The 25566-nt window shown below is 41.2% G+C and overlaps 1 protein-coding gene across 2 annotated transcripts; it reads right to left on the bottom strand.

Annotated features, from left to right (window-relative positions):
- Window positions 1–16268: 16268 nt before the first annotated feature.
- On the bottom strand, window positions 16269–25305 carry ODC1 (ornithine decarboxylase 1). 2 transcript variants are annotated; one of them, XM_036750575.1, is made up of 12 exons: window positions 24810–25305; window positions 21665–21800; window positions 20945–21078; window positions 20476–20649; window positions 20122–20294; window positions 19658–19792; window positions 19483–19564; window positions 19158–19241; window positions 18462–18624; window positions 18261–18373; window positions 17959–18173; window positions 16269–17422 (listed from the first exon to the last, which is right to left on the bottom strand). In XM_036750575.1, exons 3-12 carry the CDS (start codon window positions 21044–21046, stop codon window positions 17278–17280), a joined length of 1386 nt encoding a protein of 461 aa, XP_036606470.1. In that variant the 5' UTR covers window positions 21047–21078; window positions 21665–21800; window positions 24810–25305; the 3' UTR covers window positions 16269–17277. The 2 variants fall into 2 exon arrangements, with proteins under 2 accessions (XP_036606470.1, XP_036606469.1); XM_036750574.1 differs by having other exon boundaries at window positions 16273–17422; window positions 17959–18373; window positions 24810–24981.
- Window positions 25306–25566: the final 261 nt, after the last annotated feature.

Here is a 25566-nt window from a genome sequence, read left to right as displayed (position 1 = left end):
TTTCTCTGTCCAATTTTAATCAGCACGGCAGTTAAAGAGGCAATCTGCTTAGCAGGGCCCAGGGCTGATGTGAACAGGGATAATGCAGGCATGGAAGCCCCTTGTCTGGTGCCTATTTGGCACCTGGAGGTGACCCTGCATTCTTAAAGGCCATGCCATTGGAGTCCTACCTCTGATAGGTTCTACTAAACTGGAGAGTGAGCTCAAGCCCAAGCCAGGTGATAGATTAGGTGTCTGGCATTCAAAGGCCAGTGTACTAGCTAAATTTAGAAAGGCTCATCACTAGGTTGGTTGCACAGTGATATATTTTTCAGCCCAGCAATTCTCAAAAGATGGAGAAGATCACTGTGCATCTGTACAGAGAGTAGCAGAACTAATAAATTCCCAGATTCTTAAAGTATTCCAGTAAGATAGTATATCTTGGGGGTTGGGTTGCCCATCCCACAGGCTTTATTCTGGTGGAAAATACGTGCCATCTGAAGGCCTTGGCTATCTATCATTGGCCATGTTCTGTGTAGAAAAAAGACTCAACCTTTTACTGAGTTGGTAATTTTGCTACTAAAAGATCAGATATACAGATAGTATACTCTGAAATTCAGTGGGGTCCAGGTAAATTCTGTTGTCTGTTGCATGAAATAAGAGGAATGTGTAGATCCATTCAATAGTGTCCAAGAGGGGAGGACTGAAGAAAAGTATACTCCCTAAATATAAGATTAGGAATAGCTACATATGTATGAAAGGGGTAAAAACAAAATCCTTGGTTTGTTCCAAAGTTGGGATTTCCTAGTGAATTTTATGTGAGGTGCACAGTTCAGTAGTTTGGCTAAACAAAATATGCCCTCAGAAAACCTCCTCAGAAGAAGGCCTCACTGACACACGGCTCCTTCTTGCCACCTGTGGCTCAAAGGGTTTCAAGGAGCAGCAGTGCTGGTGTTCTGTGCATCCCCTAAGCAACTCAGAGAGACCCCAGCTCGGCCAGGTTCCTGAAGGTAAGTGTCAGCTTCACAGCAGTTGGGAAACAGAGGAGTGATGGGATTTCTGAACGGGAAAGGTTCTTACAGGGCATCTAGTACAGCCTCCTCCCTAATGCAAGAATCCCCTCTTACAACTTCTCTGACAAGCCCTCTAACCTAGGGATTCTTAGCCTGGGGTCTGCAAACTTGTTTCTTAAATAGTTTGATAAGTGTTATTTCAGCATAATTGGTTTCCTTTCTAATTCTGGGTATTCTAATTTATGAATTTAAAAAACTTTATTATGAGTAGGGGTGCCGAGGCTTTACCAGATTGCCAAAGAGGGCCAATGACCCAAAAGAGTTAAGAGTCCCTGAAGAATCCCAATAGTAGAAGACCCACTCCCTACTCCATTGGGTTCAAATCCCAACTTTGAGACTCACCAGCTAGGAGACCTTGAACAAATCACTTTCCTCTTCTGGGCCTCAGTTTTCATCTGCCAAAAGAGAAGCTTGAACCAATTGTTCCCTACTGTCTTTTCTAACTCAACCTATGAACTTTCACCCCTAGTTCCTCTGGCTCCAAATTCAATAATCTACTTGATGTCAAAGAACTAAGATTTATGAGAATCACTGGCTCTTCTTAGGACAAAACCCACCCTAGAATAAAGAGGGAATAAAAAGAGGGGAGTAGCATTTGAAATCTGCAAGCATTCTTGATTCTTGGAATTCATGTTCTGATAGATTTCCCCATATGGGAAGAAGAGAGGGAGGAAACAAGAGGTATGAGACAAGAAGATCTGAAGTCTGCCCTACATGGTTATGCTGCTAGGACTCCAGACCCTCCCCTTCCCACCTTGCCCCCAGCTGCCCAGACCTTCAACTGACCCTAAACTAGGGAGACTAGGGGTGGTATCTAATCTGTGAATTTTTCTGATCTCTCTTCACTTTGATGATCTCAAAAGACATTATATCATTTCAATTAAAAAACAAGGAAAGAACTTGGAAGCCAAATTAGACGGTGTCAGCATTACAGTGGGCAGCTAGGTGTCACAGTGGAGACAGCACTGGGCCAAAAGTCAGTAAGACTCGTTCTGAGTTCACATGTGGCCTCAGATACTCACTAGCTGTGTGATCCTGCCAAGTCACTTAGCATTGTTTGCCTCAGTTTCCTTATCTGTCAAAAAGCTAGGGAAAGAAATGGCAAACCACTCCAGGTCTTTCCCAAGAAAACTCCAAATGGGGTCATGAAGAGTGAGACACAACTGAACAACAATAACAAAAGTATTACAAACCTTCTCCCCAAGTGTAACTGAGATAGCTAATGGGCTTGTTTATTCCTCAAAAAAAAAAAAAAAAAAAAAAAAGGAAAGTCTGAGAGTTCCCAAATAGGTTTCACCTTCCAGGGGGCTCACTGGCTCTTCCTTCACCACAATCTGCACTTAAATGTAATCTACCTTCAACTATCCCTGCCTTGTTGTTTCATCTTCCCCCTCCCCTATTTCTCATCTTTCCATCTCTTCTCCTCCTTTTATTAGTAGGATCAGAGGATACAGAATTGGAAAAGGCCTTTAGAGATCAGCATCTCCAACACCTGCTTTCACAGAGGAGGAATGAATAATCCAAGGCCCACTGAAGGGACAGGAATGTTGCCTACAGTCACTTAGGTGGTAGGTAAGTAGAACTGGAATTCACACCCAGTTCCTCTGACTCCAAATTCAGTAATCTTCCTGCAACCTGGTCAAAGAACTTAAGATCTATGAGAATCACTGGCTCTCCTTAGCACAAAAACTCACTCTAGAATAAAGAGGAAATAAAAAGAGAGAAGGGGGTGGGAGGTGGGTAGCATTTGAAATCTGCAAGCATTCTTGAGTCTAGGAATTCATGTGTGGATAGACTTCCCCATGTAAGAACAAGAGAGGGAGCGAACAAGGGGAATGATACAAGATCCGCAGTCTGAAGTCTGCTCTATATTCCTGTGTTGCTAGGATTCCAAACTCTCCCCTTCCCACCTTGTCCCTGGCTATCCAGATTACATTTGAGGACCTAAAGGTCCACATGTAGCCTAGATGATCTCAAAAGTTCCCTTCTAGTTCTAGATTTTATCTAGATATATAATAGAGGGAGCAGGAGCGAAATACAAAAGTGCCTAGGAGTGTTGGGGAAGCCATGGTCAAAATGCACCAGGGTTGACTCATCTTCTTCTGCTCACTCCAGATGGGGCTCCAGCTGCCTCAGTTTACACAAGTCACCTGTATCCCAAGCTCCCATGCAACTAGTCAAAGAGAAGCTGGCTAGTGAACCCCCCAGTTCTCTCCCAGAAAGCAGAACAGAGGGGAGAAAAGCAGCCTACTTTCATTAAGGAAACACGGAAATTCAGGGAGACCTGAAAGGTAATGGGTGTGTCAGTGGATTTTGAGGGTAGCTCTCTCTAACGTGAGCAGAAGTTGGAGGTGTGTGTCAGGAGGACAACAGGGGAAGCTGGTGTGTCAGAGGGAGACACTTTCTTGGCCAGCAGTTTCTCTATATCCACTGAGGATGAATAAAATGTTCATGGAGGTTCCTAATGATGCCTACGACTCTTTGTAACACTTTCAGGTTTACAAAGTACTATCCTACCAACAAACCTGTAAAGTAGTGCCATCCCCATTCTACAGGTGAGGAAACTGAGGATGAGATCTCCTATCTACCATCCCAAATCATGCAACTAATTAATGTCAGAGACAGGACTCAAACCCAGATCATTTTATTCCAATGTTATTTGCTCTATATCTTATAATAATAAAAATTATCCATAGAATATAAGCTCTTTGAAAATAGAGATGGTGTCATTATTTGTATCCTCAGCTCTTAGCACAGTACTTGGCACATAGTGGGTACTTACTAAATGTTTGCTGAGTGGTTAATTGATTGATAACAAGTGACATTGTGGGGTAGTGGAAAGAAAACTCACCTTAGAGCATCCAGCTCTTCTGCTTGCTAGCTATAGTAAAGTCTCTAGACCTCAATTTTCTCATCTCTAATATGGGGTAAAAATATTTCCATGCTCCACCCGCAGGACTGTTGTGAGAAACAAATGAAATAAGGTATTAATTAATTAATTAATAATTTAATGAGCATTTGTTATGTGCCAGGCTTTGTGTCAAGTGCTGGGGGATACAAATAGAAGCAAGCAAAATACTTCCTGCCCTCAAGTAGCTTCCGTTCTAAAAGGGGAACATGATATATAAAGGAGGGGAGTAGCCATGAAGGAGTGTTTTGGGTAGTTCAGTCAGAGGGAAAAGTGTTTAGAATTATAGGGCAATTGATTGCCATGTGCTTTTCAGAAATGGTCGTGTTGATTTGGTTACTGTTCTCATTGATAGATTTGGAAAGGAAAAGGGCAGTAGAAGGGCTGCAGTGCTCCAGCCATAGCCCTCTGCTGCCTTTCATGAGTGAGTCCCCTTCTACAAGGAGGACCAAGGCTAGGGGCCGGTCAGGTCTCTTCGTTCTTCTCCCCTCTCCCTTCCCTTTTAGCCTCTTATGCTTTTCTTCGCGTGAGGGAGCAGAGTAGACCAGGCCAGGAAGGACGCCTCTCTCCATCCCGCTCCCAAGCATGTGTTCTGACCCTGAAGTGCCCTGTCTGTCTCACCAGGGCAAGGGCAGCTGAACACACATAATGGGATGTTTTCAGCACCCATGGTCAGTGATCTCCCCATCAGTCAGCAGGGTTCTGCTCAGTTTCCATGAGAAGATTTGTCTGAGAGGTTTTATTTGGGTGTTTTCCAGTAATGCTATCCAAAGGGGAGTGTAACTGTCTCCCCATCTCCCTGTGAGGGCAGCTGCCATCTGGGAGCCAGACAGCTAAGACCCCGATCAAATGGCATGTGATGGGAGGTGTCTGATACAGTCCCTTGTCCTGCTCATTCTCTGTACCAAGTCTAATTTAGATTGAGGAGGAAAAGCAAACTCTTTAATGGAACTTGACACCTATGGATCTCTGCTTGCTAAGTTTTGTTGTTCCTTTATTTTAAAGAAAGAGGCAGGGCAAGTTCCCAATATCTGAATTAATAATAGATCAGTAATAATAGCTAACATTTACATAGTACTTTAAGGTTTGTCAAATATCTCATCTGGTTCTCATTTAAAACTCTGGGAGGTAGGTGCTATTTTTATCCCCATTTTACAGATGAAGAAATGGAGACAGAAGTCAAGTGATTTATCCAGGGTCACACATCTAGTACATGTCTGAGACAGAATTTGAACACAGGTCTTCCTGATTTCAGATCCAGGGAGTGCTTTATCCACTGTACCACCTAGCTGCCTCAATATGCATTTATGTAGCATTGCCACATGAATCATCTCACTGGATCCTCACAACAGCCCTGTATGGCAGGCAGCACAGGAATTTCAATCTCCCATTTTACAAATAAGTAAACTGAGGCCTGTGAAATGACTTGCCCGGAGTTACACAAGAAGCAAACAGAACTGGGACTAGAAGCAAACAGAACTGGGACTAGAACCCGGGTCTTTTGACTTAAAAGGCACAGGATGGAAAGCTAAAAGGGATCTATAGCTCATTTAGTTCAACCTCATTCTACAAAAAGTAACTTGCTGCAGGTCATACAGATCACAGAACTAAGATTCAAGCCCAGGTTCTCTGACTCACAGCTCAGGCCTTTGCCACTACTACACGTTGCCTATCTCATTCCCCCTCAAGGTAAAGATAGCTGTATCATTCCTAAGGGAACCCTGAGCCTGGTAGAGTCTTCTCAAGGTCTTCTAGTTTGTCTGTTTCTCAACCACCAAGCAGACTTTGCTCCTAAACTATTCCAAGCTGGGATTCTCTAAGAAGGTATCCAGAGAAGAGAAACTTTACGAGCTCCCTTAGGAAAGCACAAAAAAAGAAAGAAAAAAAAAAACGTTGCGAACAAAAGTCAGTATCTAAGCTGGAAGGAGCCTAAGAGATCATCCAGCCCCAATTCCTCAGGTGATGAAATGGAGAACCAGGGAGCGGAAGTCACTTATCCAAAGTCATACAGCAAGTTACTGGTATGCAGGATGTCACATCACTTACCTACGGGTCATGGAACTAGCACCAGGACCCATTTCCTAATGCCCAGCCAGGCTCTTCTTCCAATCTCTGTAACGTGTTAATTGGATCTGCAAAAGCATGCTTTTAATCTAAAAAGTATTGCAGAGGACAATTAGTTGAAAAGAAATATTATAAATTGGCAATTGGAAACATGACTTGGTGAGATTCTTCAACATTAAGTCAGTACAGCAATGCATTCATGATCTCACCGATTTGGATGTTCCTCCCTGTAATGCAAATCATACCCCATCCATGCCTGCCCGTCCTGTGGGACTATTGTCCATGCTTTCCCATAAGTTTGCAATCTTAAGGGTAGGTGGGAAAGAGGGGGGATCTTTCTTGAGTTTTCTTGTCATCACAAAGACACCAATGAAGAACCAAATGTCCCTCACTCATTGCCACATGACCAACTCATCTTCCTATCTGATCATGTTTCTTGGGTGATGTCCATTCCACTGATTTTCCTGTCTAATTCTTTGTATCTGCTCAGACCCACCACACACCTCCCCATTGCCCTAAGAGCAATGCTTCACTTCACTTCACTTCTATAGAGACAGTGGTATTCCATGACTCTCAGTTAAATATCACTGAGAGAATGCTGGCATTAAAAGCATGGAGACTTTGTTGAAGCGAGAAGTTTAGGTTCATTAAAAGAATTTGACAGTTTCCCAAAGACAATCCAGCCTCTCTCCTGTTTAGTTCTGGGCCCAGTTTATTAACCATTTGCCATGGCTAAGATAATACGTCTTTAAGGACATACTGTTTCTGAGACAAAGCTTCTGATTGCTACACCTTCTCTCTTTGTTTTTGGTCCAGACTTGGGATTTTATTGGTGTTGAGGAACTTCTGAGGCAGAATATCAACTTATTTGTAACTTAGAGAGTTACCTGAGAGCACTTGGAAGTTAAATATCTTGTCCAGGGTCACATAGCCAATATGTCAAGGGTGGGACTTGAACCCAGACCTTCCTGACTCAGAAGCCAACTGTCATTTATCCACTACACCATTTTGTCTGTCTAGTAGGAATTATGTGATCAAAGAGTTTCAGAGTTAGAAGGTCCAGAACCACAGAATTCTGGAGTTTAAAAGGATGTCAGTGGTCATCTAATCTAATCCCCTCTACAAATCCAATGAGTCCATTCAGCCTTTGTTTCAAGACCTCCAGTGAGAGAGGACCTACCCCCTCCTAAGCCAGCCCACTTTTGTATAGCTATAATCGTTAAGAAGTTTTTCCCTACACAACCTTCTTCCTCTCAACAGATCTCATTTGAAAAAATATTGAAAGGTTTCATTCTAAGTTCCTCTTCACACCTCAAAAACCCTTCATATTATCCATTATTCTCTCCTTCTTTGAAAAGAAGTCTATGAAGAAGAGAGGACCCTCTCTTTTGCCAAAGCCAACCTCCTCCCTTACTCTTGAACCCATCCCCCTCCTCTCTTCTCTGAGAGCTTACTCCCTCCATTATTCCCTCTTTCTTCTTCATTCCTTCTTCAAACACTGGCTCCTTCCATGCTGCCTACAAACATGACCAGGTCTCCCCATTCTTAAAAAAAAAAATCATTTGACTCTGACCCTTAAAAAAGGATTGTATATATACTTAGTGGCCCCCATTTCCTTATCTTCCATTCACTTCTCAAATTCTGACATTCCACTTTTCCAAACTTTTTTGCAGAGGTGAGGGACTTTTGCAGAGGGATTGGTTATTTTTACTGAACAACTTTTTATTTCTCTGTTGTGGGGTGAACATCCAAATTGGGAGACTCTCTGGGAGAGGGGGAAAAGGAGGATACAGTGTGAAATGCAGATGGTGTTAAAACAAAACATAGTCAAAAAATTTTTTTAAAGTATTGTCTTCCAAATCTGGCTCTCACCTACCTTTTTGGACATTCCACATAACCTATCCCCTTGAGGCACTTCACATTCCAGCCAAACCGGTCTTCTAGCTATTGCTAGAAGTTGACATGTCACTCCCTATCTCAATGTCTGTACTTTGACTGTCCCCCATGACTTTAATACACTCCCTCCTCACTTCTGCCTCTTAGAATTCTTAGCTTCCTTTAAGGCTCAGCCCAGGTGCTACCTCTTTCATAAAGCCTTTTCTGATTCTCCTGGTTAGTACTTTGTGTTTACCTATTAATGTGCATTTTGTGTTCCTTTACTAGAATTTAAGCTCCTTTGGGGATCCTTGTTTTTCTCTTATGCACCTTGGACAGTGCCCTGAATTTAGGATGTGCTTAATAAGTATTTGTGGAATTTGCTGACCATATCTCTCCCCCACCCCCATCCTCATCTCCTTCCTTATCTTAGGTTTCAATTCCCTTCTATTTTAATCAATCCTTACCAATCTGGAAATCATTCTTCTTAGCTAAGAAAATAGCCAAGGGAAGCCTAGTTCACTTCATTGCTACTAAAGGAAAGGAGGCCAGGTGTTGTGCTAGGTTATTACAATGATCTTTAATTTCCTGAGTTACCCTCCTTTCCCATCACTACCCTCAACTGTCTGGTGACAGTGGAGTCTGGCTGAAATATTACCCCTTTCATGACTGTCCCCTCCTGAAGGTGAGTTTAACCTCCTGTGGATTCCTTTTTACATGTCTTATTACACATTCACACATTCTACAAGAGAGCTTCCATACTAACAATTTCATTCTATACCTTGACAAAAACTTTCAGAATAAACCATGGCGACAACAAGATTCCAGGTTCAGCTCCATAATAGCTCTAGAGTTCTGCCAGGACTGAGAGGGACCCGCCTGATGCATAGTTCATCAAATTTGGGAATGTACTGACTTAGTTCTTAGGTCATTCTCTGTGACCTTCATCACAGCTTGTTTACTTAAACCTATGTTATCTTGGAAAATTATTGTGGTATTAGGAGGACTGTGGCATGAGGGCCACTTGTAGCCTCTTCTCCATGGGTATATTTCGGGGGTCATAAACTTGGATGGGAAAAAATATATATATACGTTTTTACTCTAGCTGAAGTTTGAGATTTTCTTTAATTATGAACATAGGCGACAAAACACTATTCTGAAGAATCCATAGGCTTCATTAGAATTCCAAAGAGGTTCATGACCAAAACCATGTCAAAAATCTCTGTTTTAGGGAGAGAGTTTTGTTCACTCTTAGGAGCACAGTTTTCTCTTTTCCCTCCCACCCCTCAATCTTGAGCAATGACTTTAGGATTAGAAATAGGTGGGTCTTATAAGAGGAGAGCCAGAGGCCAGAAGGAAAGGACTTGAAAAGTCCAAAGGGGGTTTTCAGCTAAAATAATCTGATCATAGGTATTCCCCTTTACCCAGAGAGCTGCAAGGCTCTATTTACTGGATTCAGGTAGCTTGGCAGCTGACTGGTTGAGAATCTCTTGGAAGCCTTTCTGTTCACCTTTTCGTCTCTCTCTCTCTCTCTCTCTCTCTCTCTCTCTCTCTCTTTCTCTCTCTCTCTCTCTCTCTCTCTCCCTCTCCTGGCCAGCAAAGGACACCTCATGATCTTGTGCTTGTGCTCTCCTCTGCCCTCTGGTGCCTGGTACTCACACTGCATCTCCTGTGAGCAAGCTCTGCATCTTTTAGCCTCACATCTCTGCCTCACTCTAGGATGATAGGCCACTTTCCTATTATGCCATTTGGGATACTCAAGGAAAGAACCACTAAACTAATTTCATAGCTACAGAAAGCAATTTCGAAGTGGTGGGGAGACTTTCTCCCCATCACCTCTGCCCAGTGTTGTGCTTGGTCATTTTTCAATCATGGCCCAACTCTTCGTGATCCCAGGTCCCCCAGTAGGTAAGTGCTAAAGCCAAGACTTAGAATCCAACTCTTCTTTGTTGTACACTGCTACCTCTCACTTTAAGCAGGTACCATTGGAGGGGGTGGAGATGAGTTCCCTCATGGACCCTGCACATGCTAGGCTCATCCTCACCCTTCCATATCCTGTACCCCCAAATAAAATGCTTTTCTTTCCCCTTGCCACCTAGCAATGTAAGCCCCACCCCCACTTTAAGGCCTGCCTTGCTCAAATCCCATTTCTTCTATGAGGGCCTTCCTTGGGACAAAGATAATCACCACAATAACAACAGAAAAAGCAGTAAAAACAATACTATATTTTATAGCATTTTCATGATCAAATCCAATATAAAATTTTCTATTTTACAGCATTTCAATATTTGCAAGGCACTTTAAATACATTATCTTATTTGAGTATCATGACAACCCTGTGATGTTGTTCCTTACAAATACTATCGTACAGATTTTGCAGATGAAGAAACTGAGGCGTAGCTAAGGTTAAGTTATTCATCTATGGTCACACAGCTAATCAGTTTGAGAGGTGGGATCTAAACCCAGGTCTTCCTGACTCCACATTTAGCAGTCTGCTAACTATTCCACATTGCCTTTAAGGATTCATGTCATATTCTGTGGCCTTCGGTTTCCACAGATGCAAAATGAGGGGGTTGGACTAAGTTATCACCAGGTACCTTCCAACTTTAAATCTATGCTTCTTCTTCTATATACTTCTTGCCATCTAGCAGAGACCTGAGCAGGCACTTGGAAATTGAGACCACAAATTTGGATTTTATAGATGAGGAAACAAACTGAAGCCAAGTGACAGAAAAGAATTTGAACTTGGGGCCTGTGAATCCAAGTGCCACAGTCTTTCCCCAACCTCAAAATGCCTCCAACTTTGTGGTTAGTTGGTTGGTTGGTTGGTTGGCTGGTTGACCGAGTAGTAACAATAATAATCCTTCATTTTCTATTGTGCTTTAAAGTGTACAAAGTCATTTTCCGTATATTTATTTGTGCTTTAAAATAGATCTTCTGAGGTAGGTGATATAAGTATAAACTTAGATCCAGAGAGGGAAAGTACCTTTGCCAAAGGCCACACAGCAGAGAAGCAATGAAACTGGCCATGGAACTCAGTTCAGTTTTCTACTACACTCAGCTGGTCTCATCAGAAACATATGATACGGCCCAGACAGGAGTCCTTCCTGCCTCCCAAGTCTCCTTTCTCATTCAGCATCATTCACAGCAATATTTGCTGGTACCCTAGAATTTGCCTTCCAACTTGGGTTTCCAAACAGCAGCTGTTAGCCTCTGACAGGCACAGTTCTCTCAGGCCATCTAGGTTTTCTCCTTCTTCCTTCTCCTACACTGTCTCTCTAGAGTTAGAATACCTGGGTTCAAAGCATACATCTTACAGTTGGTGCCTATGTGACCCTAGGCAAGTCACTGAACCCTCCTGGGCCTCAAAGCCCTCATCTGTAAAATGAAGGCATCCAACTAGACGGTTTCTGTGGTTCCTTCCATCTCTAGATCTGTGAACTGCACCAACTGGTTTTACTGCAAAATGTGTTTTCTTCTCTCAACTGGGCTCTCAGTGCCTTATGGCAATCCTTTAATTCTTCTCTGATTGACCCCCTTTCCTATTCTTCAGTGACTATTTCAAACCTTATTCTTTCCTGCTAACTAATACCACTCTCCTCTTTAGTCTCTCTGTGTCGATGTAAATCATTGTCTTTATCTCTCTTTCAGCAGAGTAGGCATTGCTTCATATTTTATTTAGAAAAGAGAGCATCTGCTGTTAATTCCCTCTTCTCTGTCTCTTAATTGTAGCCACCTCCCCCCAAAAAATATAGTGCCTTATTCTCTTCTTCTACTCTCTAAGGAAGAGTTAGTCAAGGGAAACTTCACCTCATCAAAGACAACCCCTCTATTTGTGCCCTCCATTCCATCCCTTTCCATCCTATTGACCCTAGGATAAAATACCAATTCCTCTGTTTGGCATTTAAAGCCTTTCAGGATCTGAGGTATCTAAGTAGTGTAGTCATGGATAGATTGCTGAACTTGGAGTCTGAACTTGGAGTCAGGAGGATCCAAGTTCAAATGTGGCCTCTGACACTTACTAGCCATGTGACATTGAACAAGTTAGAAAACCCTCAGAGGCTATCTAGTCCAACGACCCTTATGTTACTTACCCAAATCATTAAGTGTCAGAGACAGGATTTGAATCCTGGTGCTCTTGACTCCTGGAATTCAATCATTCTGCCAAGTGGCAATTATTCAATCATTTTGGAGGGGGAAAGACAAGGCAATTGGGGTTAAGTTACTTGCCCAAGGTCACACAGCTAATAAATGTGTTAAGTGTCTGAGGCCAGATTTGAACTCAGGTCGTCCTGACTCCAGGGCTGGTGCTCTACTCACTGCGCCACCTAGCTGCCCTCATTCAATCACTGTATTATTCAGTCATTCAATTGTGTCCTACTCTCCATGACCCCATTTGGGGTTTTCTTGGCAAAGATACTGGAGTGGTTTGCCATTTCCTTCTCCAGCTCATTTTACAGATGAGGAAACTGAAGCAAAACAAGGTTAAGTGACTTGCCCAGGATCACACAGCCAGGAAGTGTTTGAGACTGAATTTGAACTCAGGTCCTCCTGACTCCAGGGCTGGTGTTCTATCCACTGTACCACCTAGCCGCCCCTCCTAGAGCCAGTCCTCCTGTATAAACACAGTGCAGCATAGGTGATAGGCATTCACAATAAATGACCTCAACCAGACCTTGAGGTGTCCGGTGCAGTGAAAAGATCTCTTGATTTGGAGGCAGGGGAAGTGGATTTAAATCCTAGCTCTACCACTGACTATGTGAGCTTGGGCAAATTGACTTAAATGAAGTATCCTCATTTGTAAAATTAGGAGGTAGTGTTATTAGCAGAAAAATCATTGGTTCACATCATGACTCCAGCATTTATTAGTTGTGCTAAATAAGCAAGCCATTGTAAGCCTGTTTCCTTATCTGTAAAATAGGGGTGTATGCTGGTATTTAACATCCGGCTCTCTGGGAAAATGTCTGCATGACATAACTTGTTTAATCTGCATTATCAATGGTTTCTCCATCAGTCCATCACTTTATTAAATCTAGATAATCAACAAAACAATAAATCAAGCCCTGTTTTGTAATGTTCTACAGTGTAAATACACAGTCATCCTGAAAATTTAACAATGGGTGAGTGCTCCTGTACACGTGTTCCTAGCCAATTAATACTACCTGCCTCACATAGTTTTTTGAGAAAAATCCTTTGTAATCCCTAAAGTGCTATAGTGCTTTTGAACCCAAAAGAATCCAATCATTTGATATTTTCAGATTCCAGAAATCAAGGAATCACTTAAGATGAGATGGTTCTGCCATCTAGTGGTATCCAGTGGCAGTGCTGCTGATTTCACAAATCCAGTGGTAACAGGAGCCCAGAGAGCCCCAAAGAGCTGGGGAGGAAGTTGTCTGTCGTCATGAGGCTATTGCACTTTAAACTTTGCAAAGTGTCTTCCTCAATATGCCCTTATGAAATGATTAACTAGAGCACTGGTGGAACCCCACCTCTATCAGTTTCTGTGTGACTTAACTCCTTATCTATGAATGGTAAGTTTAAACTAGACGGATGAGCCTTCCTAGGCTGAAGATCCTAGGATTCTGTGGACTATAATGTAACACTTTATGTAACAACATGTTCTCCTTACCTTAATGCCGTGCTCTTCTAAGCTGGGACGGATCTTAGAAGTCATTTCACCCAATGGCACATGCACAGTGGGAGACAAGATTCGAACTCAGACCCTCGACTCCAACATTCCAGCATGCTGCTTCTCCAGATCGGAAAACTACAATTTCCCACCCCCAAAGTTTTAATGCAATCTGGTAATATTAACTATATCCCTCACAAATCTAGTAGTACATATATGCATACTGTGCTAAAGCAAATGACTGTTCAAATATCCTATTGCAGCTTTTTCCAAATTAAGATCCCTCACAGCTCTGATTAGTGCCCACCTGCACCTTCTGGGCTAATCATATTGGGAAGCAATCTCATTTGGAAGGTATAATGGATGCTCAGCTCGAAGTTCATGAATGGGGGGGGGGGGGTGGGATTTCCATAGGCTGTGTCTTCTAATCGCTTGTCTCTTCCTGCCCCACCTTCCCCTTTGTCTTCCAAAGCAATGGTAATATAATTTATTGAGGGCAATTGTACCTTCAACTTTGGAATGTGGATGCAAATTTTAAGATCTGACTCTCCTACTCCTAGGCTTAGAAGCAATTATGAAGCAATTATGTTTAGAGTAAATATTGGTTGACACCCAGAACTGAACAAGTGAATGCTAACTGGTTTGAGATTATATGTAAGGAGGCCCTATTGATAAAGACATCTGAATATCTATTACTCATTTGATCTCCACAAGATACTTAACAAAGGTGAAAGAAGCATGACTTGCTTTCTGGGAGCCTGTTTTCTTACCTATAATGTGGGAATTATATTCTCTGAAGTGCTTTACAAATTTACTAATATTCCTATAATATAACAGGCATGTGCCTGTTACAAAAAGAATTTAGGTGTATATATAACAAGGGGTTTTCTTCCACACACACAAACTGTGCCCCGAAGCCCATGTGTTTTCCAAATGGAAACAAAGATGAGGACTGATTAGCAGACAGGCCCATTTCCACGAAGCATAGCTTCGTGGTTGGTTGTTATTATTACAAATGTGCCATGGGAAAGAACACTGGATTTAGTGTCTGGAAACCTGAAATCTGATCCAGGTTCTGCCACTAATTTGTCATACTAATGTCATACTAATTTGTCAATTAGGCAAATCCTCTTTGAGCCTCAGATTTCTAGCTTTAACTTTTCACGATTCTTGGAGCTATACTATTAAATTCTGGTTCCCACTCTTTGTTTAGTTTTTTGAGACAGGTACAGAATGCTCACAGAAGCCACAAGATCCATATGTATGTGGTAACCCCAGAGCCTAAGAGTTTTAGAGAATAGGATCTAAATCTAGAGAGACCAACTAAATCCAACCTCATTTTCAAAGAAAGAAACTAGGGTTCAGAAATGTGAAGTGACTTGCCCAAGGTCACACAGATATTAAGTAGCAGGGACAGGATTCTTGCCCAAATCCTCATTTCAAATTCGGTGCTTCCTTTCTGTGATAGCTGTAATTCAGTGTCCATACCATACCAGTTTCCTCTGTTCCTTCCAAAATCAATTTTAACATCTTCATTACATAGCACACTGTATAAAGTTTTACTCACAATTAAAGACAATGCTAATGTGTTTTCTCTCCATCACAAGTTGGACACACACAAGCTTGCTAACTTCTTAGTGACAGCCTGGGCAGTTTCTCACAGGTGGCAAAAATCAAAGCACTTTAAGCTTTGGGGAGGCCATTCCTTGCTGCTCTGGCTTGATTACACTGCTGTGCCAAGGTCTAGTCTGTGCAAAAATTCCATAGCTGCCCTTATGAGGCATTTTGCTCCATTTGCTTTATGTAGGAGCTATTTTTCATGTGACATGTCCCACTATATGGAAACTCTACCCTCACTGAATCCAAATGCAGTTTTTTTCAAATTAAGATCCCTCCCAGTTCTGATGAGGAAGAGAACAATTCTTAATTCTTAAGTAGTTTCCTCTCTCTCAAAAAAGATGTCCACAAGCTGAGATTGAATATTTCTAAGGGAAGAGACAGGTATTTAAACCATTTCAATACCTCAACTGTTCAGATGCTTAGGGACAAAACTTGGGAGTATGTTTGCACAATAGCTTATGCTACCCAAAATTGAAATTAGTTTCTGTCCTACTTATGAAGCATAAATTCTAAGTCAAAATCAGTATCTTTGCATTTTAAGACTTGTGCATCTTAAGACTTGCATCTTAAGACACTCCTTAAGAATCAAAATCCATTATGTATCAATTCTCCATAGGTTAATGGCTACCTAGGTTCTGATAAACTTTCCTGTTGTAGGAATAGGTGTTGTTCTTGGAGTGGGGCACCAAATGATAGTTTGGCTGCCATCATAGCTTCTGCTTCCTGCCTTACCATACTCCAACGACCAGACCTTCAACACTGTTAAAATTCTGCTCGGATTATAGCTATACAGATATACCAGACCGAGAGACTAGGACTTATTACAAGGAAGACAGCAGACAAGGAAACAAGTTCAGTTTCCTTCTATATAAAATACTTGATTACATACTTTCACACAAGGTTGTGACAAAAGAGTTTTTGTAAGCCTAAAAGCACTACAAAAATTGTGGTTAATGCACCAGCAACATTAAAGACATTTTGCTAGTTTGTCTGGATTTTGGAAATTGATTTAGATTCTTGTGTAGAGAAGGTCCAGTTAGTTCTCCTTCACTAAAAATCAAGAGCCATAGGAAATAAAAATTATGATACAATGAAGGGTAAACACCTACAACACCCAAAAAAAATTATTGCTGTTGAATTTATTGAGTTGTCACTACTGACAAACATTTTACATTCCTAATTCAATTTGCAACCTTGTTCCAGTAGCAAAGATGGAGAAAACTGAGGGGAAGAAATAAGAATAAGGTCTAAATAGGCAATGACATAAATCATCATACATCATTTTGCTCAAATTATCTCATCAACTAAACAAAAATGTCCCCATTACCTCAACCATTAAGTATGTAAAATAGCCGTTAGCTAAAAGCCAGCTTAGGTCATCATTTTGACCTTTATAGTTACAATGACTGTTTGGCCTAAGAAAATGCTCGAAGTTTTAGCATCTCAATTATGTCTCAGTCCTTTTACTTTTATCCTTCCACCTTCTTTCCTTGCTATTACTGACAAAAATGCAGGACAGAAATTTACCTCATTCTGGCATCTTTTTCATCTCAAGTACAGGACCTTAAAATAATAAATAGAAATGCCTAGGATCTCAACAGACATTACAATGGGAGTTCAAAAATATATACACCTCCACTATCCCTTATACCCCCCCCATTAGAAGAAATCCTCGGCTGCAAACCTTTAATAGAAGAAATTGAATTCACTCTAGGTATTTATGGTTACTTGTCTTAATGGCATTATATGCAAACCAGTTTTGAATGACCATAAGAATTTTCCAATACCTAATTATTTCAATATACTTTTATTTTAAAAACAGGTCACAACACTAAGCTCAATCCCATTCTGCCATTGTACACAAGCTACAAATGCTTGCTTAGCAGCTGAGGGGCAATCTTTAGAAGCATATTTGAAAAGTGAATAAAAATCCATATAAAACAAATATTCAAATAGTTTCCATAGGAACACAGATAAGTGTGACCCCATCTCTTAGTCTTCCATATTGTTGCATTTGTGCCAACCCTATTCTTAAAACATATTTAATAACTCTAGCAGGAATTAAGTTAATGGTCCCCCAAAATGCTCTAATTCAAGCTAAACTTGCAATTAATGGCTACAAACAGCATCTATACATTAATACTAGCTGAAGTACAAGTTGTTGAGTGATGTTCCATTCCACTTTCCCAAGCACAAGATAATGGCAAAGTGTTGATATCCTGATCCTCTACTTCTGCCGGAAAACCTTGGTTCTTGATTTGTTGCATGCATTGCCTGAGAGACACAGAAGTAGCATATTAAAAAGCCATACTGTATAAGTCTCGTTTTTTGTTGTTGAGTCATTTTTAGTTGTATCTGACTCTTTGTGACCCCATTTGAGGTTTTCTTGGCAAAGTTACTAGAGCGGTTTGCCATTTCCTTCTCCAGCTAATTTTACAGATGGGGAAATGGAGACTTAACCTCAGGATCACACATAGCTACTAAGTGTCTGAGGCTGTATTTGAACTCAGGTCTTCCTGACTCCGGGCCCAGCATTCTGGGTCACCTAGCTATTTAGGCTCATGAGACGAAGTATTGACAATATGGCCTAAAAATTCCCCCCATTACTGTGGCAAACACAATAGCAATGTAAATCAATCTCTTAATGCAGTCATTTCTTTAATACCAAATCTTTCCAAGAAGAGCACTTGTGAATTTACATGAATACAAATCCTGAAAGGTGTCTCTGTGCCTACTTACCCATAATATATATATAAATATATTGCCAATTATACTATTAATTATGTAATAAAATCAATTTTAAAACTAACCATGCTGGTCCAGACATCACATAATAGATAGTGGGTGTCTGGAATCCATTGAAAGTAGAAGCAGCAGCAACAGTATAAGCACCCATGTTTTCAAACAGCATCCAATCTCCCACATGCATTTCTGGTAAATCACAGCGTTCAACAATTCGATCAAGGCCATCGCATGTTGGTCCCCATATGCTACAAGAGTAATACTTCTCATCTGGTTTGGGTCTCTGGAAAAAAAAACAAACCCACGAAAATACTAAGTTACACCACTTAAACATGACCTTTGTCTTGTTTGTTAAATGGACTCTTCTTACCTTTTGTAGAATAGGTTTGACATGAGCATGATCAAACAGGATGCAATTAAATGATCCATATACTCCATCATTTACATAGTACATAAAGGTCTGGTCATTTGTGTCATCTTCATCTAAAAAAGGGAGAGGAGAAAATCCCAGTGAGTTGTTTGTATGAGTCAGATAAATTTATTTACTTCAGTATTCTAGACTGCTACATACCATCAGAACCTGTCTGTTCCTTCAATACAAGTTTTTTGGCAATGATGTTAACTGCAAGTGTAAAAGCTGATGCAACATAGTATCTGCCTGGTTCAGCTATGATTCTCACTCCAGAGTCAGAAGGAAAATACTTGTCCAATGCTGGATTGATTACACTTGAAATCTAAGAGAATAAACCATGAATTATTTACAGACAAATCAGGAGACAGCATTTACTGGTGGCAATTTGTTTTGGTTAACTAATTCTCTCCATAGCATGTCAGAATAGGGGTCATAATTAACACAAATACTAAACTCCACCACACATAACACACATTATATACAGTCTTAGTTCCAGAACTAGTCAATTCTCCCAGACACCCTTACAATTCACAGGACTTTTAAAAATGTTAAGTGTTTATGAAACAACATTTTTTTTAAAAGTTCCAAGCTCTCACTGGTATATCAATAACTACTTTAAAAAATTAATCCTAGTTAATTTGTACACAAAATTCTAGAAATATTTTGGATATAAACAATTAGTCAATCATTGAAAGCTAAATTACAAAAAATACAGAGTTAAGTAAAAATGAAGTTCTACAAATTTTTAATCTTAAGGTCACTTAAGAGGCCTGGCAAAATCTGAAAATTCTCTGCCAGATAATTTTAATTACCAAGAAATTCTGAATAGTTTTTTAAAACTTAAGAATTAAGTACCTCTTCAAACTTAAGCTTTACATCTTCAGAACCAGGAAAGCCACCACCAATATCAAGAAGATACATGTTGAAACCAAACTCCACCTACAGGTCAAAGAAATTAAACTGTCAGACAACCGCAGCTCACTAGGTAGTTGCCAACCACAGAAATTTAACTTAAAAAAAAAAATCCCAAGTTGTCAATGCTTTTTCAAAAGTTAAATTAAAAATATAATCCATTCAGTAAGTTAGGGCAAACAGCACAGTTAGTTTGCCAATTGTAATAACTGTACTGCAAAGTGGCTACCATGGGTTTTTTAATACCCCTGTAAGCCCCACTACTTACCCCCATGTCAAACACACATCGGGCATCAGAAACTGCTTGGACGAAGGTTTCTGGATCAGTACAACCACTTCCCACATGGAAACTAAGGAGAGAAAATTATTCTATTATTTTTGACAAAATAATGACTTAAGGAAATTTGATACCTTTCTATAAAATTCCAACATGATGAGCTTACCTAACTCCAATAACATCAATATTCAGTTCCTTTGCTCGCTCAAGGAGTAGCCTACAAATTTTGAGAGTGGCACCAAATTTAACACTTAGACGACAGACAGCTTTGGAGTCATCAGTGGCAATCCTCAAAACCAGCCTAATGGGAGAAGAGAGAGGCAATCAAATTTTGCTAACACTAATGATGTTAAGATTGAAGTGGAAAAAAAAAGGCTTTCCTAAGTAGCATCTTAAAAACCCCACCTTGCCACATATATTTTTAAGTAAACTAAGATGGTTTACTCTATTTTACAAAAATATATTTAGAATTTTTTTTGAGGAGGAAAAGGTGGTTCAAGAGTTCTGCACCTGTTCCCAACACAAATATTAATCAAATGTTAATGTACATCTACAGAATGTAAACTACACAATGAATAGAGAGTTTGGAATTATCTCAACCCAATATACTGAAATATACTAACTACTTACTTTGCCTTTGGATGAGCTCTAGCAACTTTCATTAGCTCTACTTCGCTATCAAAAGTCATCATTTGTACTCCATTGTTGGCAGCATATTTAATCTGTGACACTTGTTTGCATGGATTTGCATAGATTATCCTCTCTGGAGGCACCCCAAGACTTTGTACTAATTGTATTTCAGTCTGGGGAGAGAATAAAAAGAAGCAATTTATTAGGAGAATAGAATAAACAAAACCCACAAAATACTAAAAGTTATTTGAGCCTTCATTTGTTACATTTTCAGTCTTTTCCCTAGAGCTTAAATTTGACCTGTCTTCATATATGTTGATTTGAGCAATTTACTAATATACAAATAAAGCTTACCTTGCTAGCACAATCAAATCCTGCTCCTAAAGCAGCAAGTGTCTTCACTACAGCTCTGCTGTCATTACATTTAACAGCATAAAAAGGAGTTACTCGAGGAAGAGCTTTGTACCATCTCAAGTGTTTCTTTAGGATGTCACCAAGGTCAGCAACATAGAAGGCATCTTTATCATCCTGAAAGAAGTTAGTATAGAGATTATCTAACATGTTTAAACATCTATAGTAGTTCACAAAAATATTACTTAAGGTCACCCTTTCTTCAAGTCATTCTTTTTAACATCTACTTTTCCCCATTTAATGACCCTAGAATGGAGAAAGGGTCAAGGTTTAAATAGATTATTCTTTATGTCCCAACAACAAAGTTTCCTTTAGGCTTTGTCCGGGTTTCTTTGAGGCTCCAGATACTACTCGTGTCAACAAGCTGCAGACAGCAGCTACTTAAGCAATACACGCTTAGCTTAATACTTACAGAAGAAGAAACTTCATTAATTTTCTGGTCCACAATATCCTTAGCAGTAAAGCCTTCATCAAGGAAGCTGAAGTTAAATTCATCATTGCTAAAGTTGTTCATGGTTTCTTGGTGTTCTTCTAAAGTGCAACAAACTATAGCATAGACAGGAAAAAAAAATTGTCCTAACTGAATACCAAAGATCCAAAAGCTTTAAAAATTCAATTTGAAGCAATGAATATTTAGTAAATTATTATATAAAAGGACCAGGGATATTTAACAACAAAATAAAGAAACAAGACCTACTGTACATGACACAAAAAATATGCTACTGCAAGACACAGGTTATTTCATTTGTTCCTAATAACAACCCAGTTCAATAGGCACTATTTTCCCTCCACTGTAAAGGTAAAGAAACTGAGGTTTCTTCAGAGGTTAGGTGAACTTCATGGGGTCACAGAGCTAGTAAGTGCTAAGACAAGATTTGAATTCAGGTCTTCCTGCTGAGCTTTCTAAATCCAATACTCTATCCACTTTGCCACCTGCCTACAATAACAGCTAATACAAAGACATTTCAAGGTAGAAGAATACGTCATAGATCAGATGTTTGAAGACAGTATGAGAGCTAGCCTTAAAAGCATGCATTCCAAACTGGGGGAAGAGCCTGGGGAAGCAATGATCCAGAAATGGCATGTTAAAAATATTAAGATAAATACATAACAAACGACTTTAATTACTTACATGAAAACTAAGAGATGGAATTTAAAGACAGGCTATTTCCAGCTTTACACCGAAGGTGGTTCTCCAGGAAGATAAAGTCCTGTTAAATACAAGGCTACAATTGTGCCTTCGGTGCAGCCGTTGCACTGGACGTTCTCTGATAAAGAGACACACAAAATGTACAATTCAAAACACTGTGTACAAAATAAATCACAAACTCCCCAAAATATTTAAAAGGGCTTCCTTCGTGATAAATTAGCAGGTTTTTTTTCAGATGTTCAGCAAGTTTATAATATTACAATTTGAAGGGAGACCCTAATATATGGTCATTTGATCTCATTTTACACAACAGTGAGGCAGAGAAAAGTTTAAGGACTTTGCCCACAGGCAGTAGTTTTCAGTGACAGGGCTAAATTTCAAACACAGGTCTCCTTACTTCCCCAGTGCTCTTTTATTATATGTTTATGGTTCTTGAAAACACACCTAGGAACGGATAGCTATAATTCAATATCAGGTGTGTGAAAGCTTTTACAGAACTTGTGTGCAAAATTCTTTTTTGATGACCCAAGTGTACCAAATTGCCATAACACCCAATTCAGTGTTTTAAGTTTAAAAATGGTGTTTCAGCAACTGCCAAAAGCAAAATGAAATTTATAGCATGAGGTTCTGAAAACAAGTCAGACTTTTTTGGTCATTGTATTTGCAATCATTAGATACTGAAGTAACCTTTACTCTTAATAGCCCCTGATGAGAATCAAGAAGTTGGTAGGCAAACACACAATTATCTTCACCCTGTTCAACAATCTTTCTACAAAACTTCTTCTCCAGATTCTGAGACCAGAGTATATGATAGATTTTTTTAAATGTTTATTAACAAAAAAAAAACAACACATTTTTTTGTTGCTAATTCTAATCTTTACAAACACAAAATAGAGCAATTAAGGTACTAATTGCTACACTTATCTGTTTTTATGGCCTCCACTTTATAGTCAAAAGTGGTTAATAATATCAACTGTTTTAAAACATGACTTTAAAATAAATTCTCTCTTCCAGCCTTGCCAACCTTAAAACTTGTTCAAAGGTAAAATGAGCTCCTCTTTGTCTATATGAAAACATTTTACCAATGGGCAAAACGAGGTTTTAAACAATCTATTGGGCAGATTATTTTTCCCTGTAAACTTTTTAATTCAAGTTGAAAATGTTCTAGTACTTGAGCCTTTATTCATATGTCCATAATAAAAGAAAGATATGTGCTACATACAATTTAAGAGCTCTTCTAATTTATTATTCTATTTGATATCCACCAAAAATGCACTACATATTTTTAAAATACACTTAAAGTTATCGTTTTTTAGACTTAGTAATAATGTACTTTATAGCCATGTACTTTAGTAGTAAATAGTCCCTCTCCTATATCATTGAAATCACAGGTATTTCTACCTTCACGCTCTGGTTCCTTTTCTGAACCCATTACATTTAATTTGCATTCTGGGATCAGCAGACCCAAATTTAGTCTCAAAACCAAATTTTACTTGAAACTTAACACCTTTCGTGATTGGTGTTCCAGAAAAATTTTGCATTTTGTTTAAACAGTATTTGAGAGCAAGTGGGGAGGGAGGAAAAAAAAAACTTCATTTTTTTAAAGTACAATTAGGTCTGACTTTAAAAGCAGCTGTCAACTTTGAGTTCCAGCCAGTTTTTTGAGCCAGAATATACACATCTATCTTTAAGATCTCTTTCTGTGCTGAAAATGCTATATACTCATTGGGGTCTAAACTATTCAGGTCTACTTCTACATTTTTATGGGATTACCATTAGGATGAATACTTTGACCAACTAACAACAATACTTTAGCCAACACCAATTAAGGGAGTGGCCATTTGTAAGGTCATTTTATAGCTCAATGTTTATCAAAACTATTACAAGGCCATTTCTGCAGGACAACCTAGTAAAGGAAGGAGCAACTCCCACAAGTTTCTCTATCAGATAAGTACTCTTCTAAATAGCTTTCATCCAATCACTCCACCCAGCCCCCCCCCCCAAAAAAAGTCTTTATCCCAGCTATAATCAGAAAAAGGGCCACCTGTTGCTAAGGTTGGCTGGAAAAAACACAAAAGAAGAATAATTTGCTATTATCACAGCTAACATTTATTACAAGATGGCTTAAAAGCATTTTCCTCACAACTACCAGATAAATCGGTATATTTATCAGCCTTTTTTCAGATGAATACTGCATAGGATTTAATGGGACTTGTTAAAATAAGTCGGATTAACTCATTTTTCTATAAAGGAAAGACCGAAATTATTTGCCCAAGGTCACACAGCCTCGTCCGCCTAATTCGCAGAAACAGTGTGAAAGAGGGAACCTAAGTTAAGGACCCCCACCCCACCGTCTTTGCAAACGAGATCCAATTCGGATGGAGTCAATGGACTGATTTTTGTTTTCAGTAACTCGGGGCTGGGAGAGGTTGACGTTGACAGCCCCGAGTGAAAGGTCACGCCGTGAGTACAGCGGCCAAGTCAGTTTCTGGGCAGCGAACCCCCCACGAATTCAAACGGGTGAATTTCGGGTGTTTAGCTTCCTGTCGCTCACCCCCTTCAACTCCCGGGGAACTGAGGGCAAAAGAAGAAGTGAAAGGACAGCTGCAGCCCTCTCACCCTCCCTCCTTCCCGGCAAACCGCGTGGGGCCAGAAAGGAAGCGCCTCCGGGAAGAACCATCCAAGCCCAGAAGCGCCCGTTACCTGCCGCACCGGCGGGACCCGCAGCCGCGGCGGGGCAGGGTCCGGGCAGCCCCCAGTCATTCAGCTCACGCTCGCCTTTGGGGGTGGGTCCGCTTGCCTGTCTCACTCCGACTCCGGCTCCCGACTCCCTCCCCCCCGCCCCGGTAGCAGGGTGGTCTCAACCACCGCTTCCTCCTACGCCTCCCCCTCCCAACATCCGGGGTGGTCTCGCCCACCCGCCCCTCAGGAGGTTCAGAGTGGGGTCCCTGCCCGGCCTCGCTCACCCGCCAACCTCCCAGGGCACGGAGTCAGCCACGTCCCTCCCGGCCGGAGGCCGGCACCGGCTCCACAGGGACACGTGGCCGCTACGACCCGTCACAGGCCGCCGCTTAGTCGCCGTCCCAGAGACGGGATAAGAGGCGCTTCCCCACCCCCAACCCCTCACCTTAAAGGGCATGGACGGAGCGGGCAGACCCCATGGATATGCTCCAGGTGAACGGAATTTGACGGCTACGACGCCTTCCCCCCAACCTCCGCCCCCGTTCAGCCGCCTCCTGCCCAGCCGGAGGAGCCGCGCCGAGCCACCGGCCCGAGGTGGCGCGAGAGCTGGTGGCAGAGGAGCTAGCGGTGGCGGAGGCTGAAGGGGTCTGACAAAGCCCGACGGCTCCGAGGCGCCGCTACTTATAGCGCCGGCGGCGTCGTCATGGAGACGCACCAGCTCAAACCAGCCCCGATCGGTTCCGGCCGGGAGGAGGCGGAGGCAGGAGCGGCGCCCAGTAGCAGACCGAGGTGGGAAGAAGAGGAGGGAGGCGGGCGGTTAAACGTCAGCAGATTCGAATACCGCCCCGAGCGTGCACGCCCCGCCCGCCCGTGCGCCAGGCTCGCGCCATCCCCCGCCGTCCTCTCCCGCCCCGCCACCTCCACGCCCAAGCTTAAGCGGTGCAAGCCCTCCGGCAAGCGCGCGCACTCCCCCTTCCTGGGCGGGCGGGAGCGCGCGCAAACACAAACACACCCCCTCGCGCGCCTGGGGGTTTCCTGAAGCGCGCTTCTGCAGACCGAGCAGTTTCTTCAGCCTTAGGAGCTTTTGTGGACTCAGGCACCGGGATGAATTCACGCTGCCTTGCAGTGGGTTCCATAACCCTTTGTGAAAATTAGCCCTAAGTAAGTGCGCGTCGTTCCCTGAGCATTTTTCCACCTTTCCT

This window comes from Trichosurus vulpecula, chromosome 3 (assembly GCF_011100635.1).
Source record: "Trichosurus vulpecula isolate mTriVul1 chromosome 3, mTriVul1.pri, whole genome shotgun sequence".
In the NCBI taxonomy this organism is placed as follows: Eukaryota; Metazoa; Chordata; class Mammalia; order Diprotodontia; family Phalangeridae; genus Trichosurus; species Trichosurus vulpecula.
The sequence above is the reverse complement of the archived record's forward strand: the minus strand, read 5'-3'. Positions and strand labels throughout refer to the sequence as shown.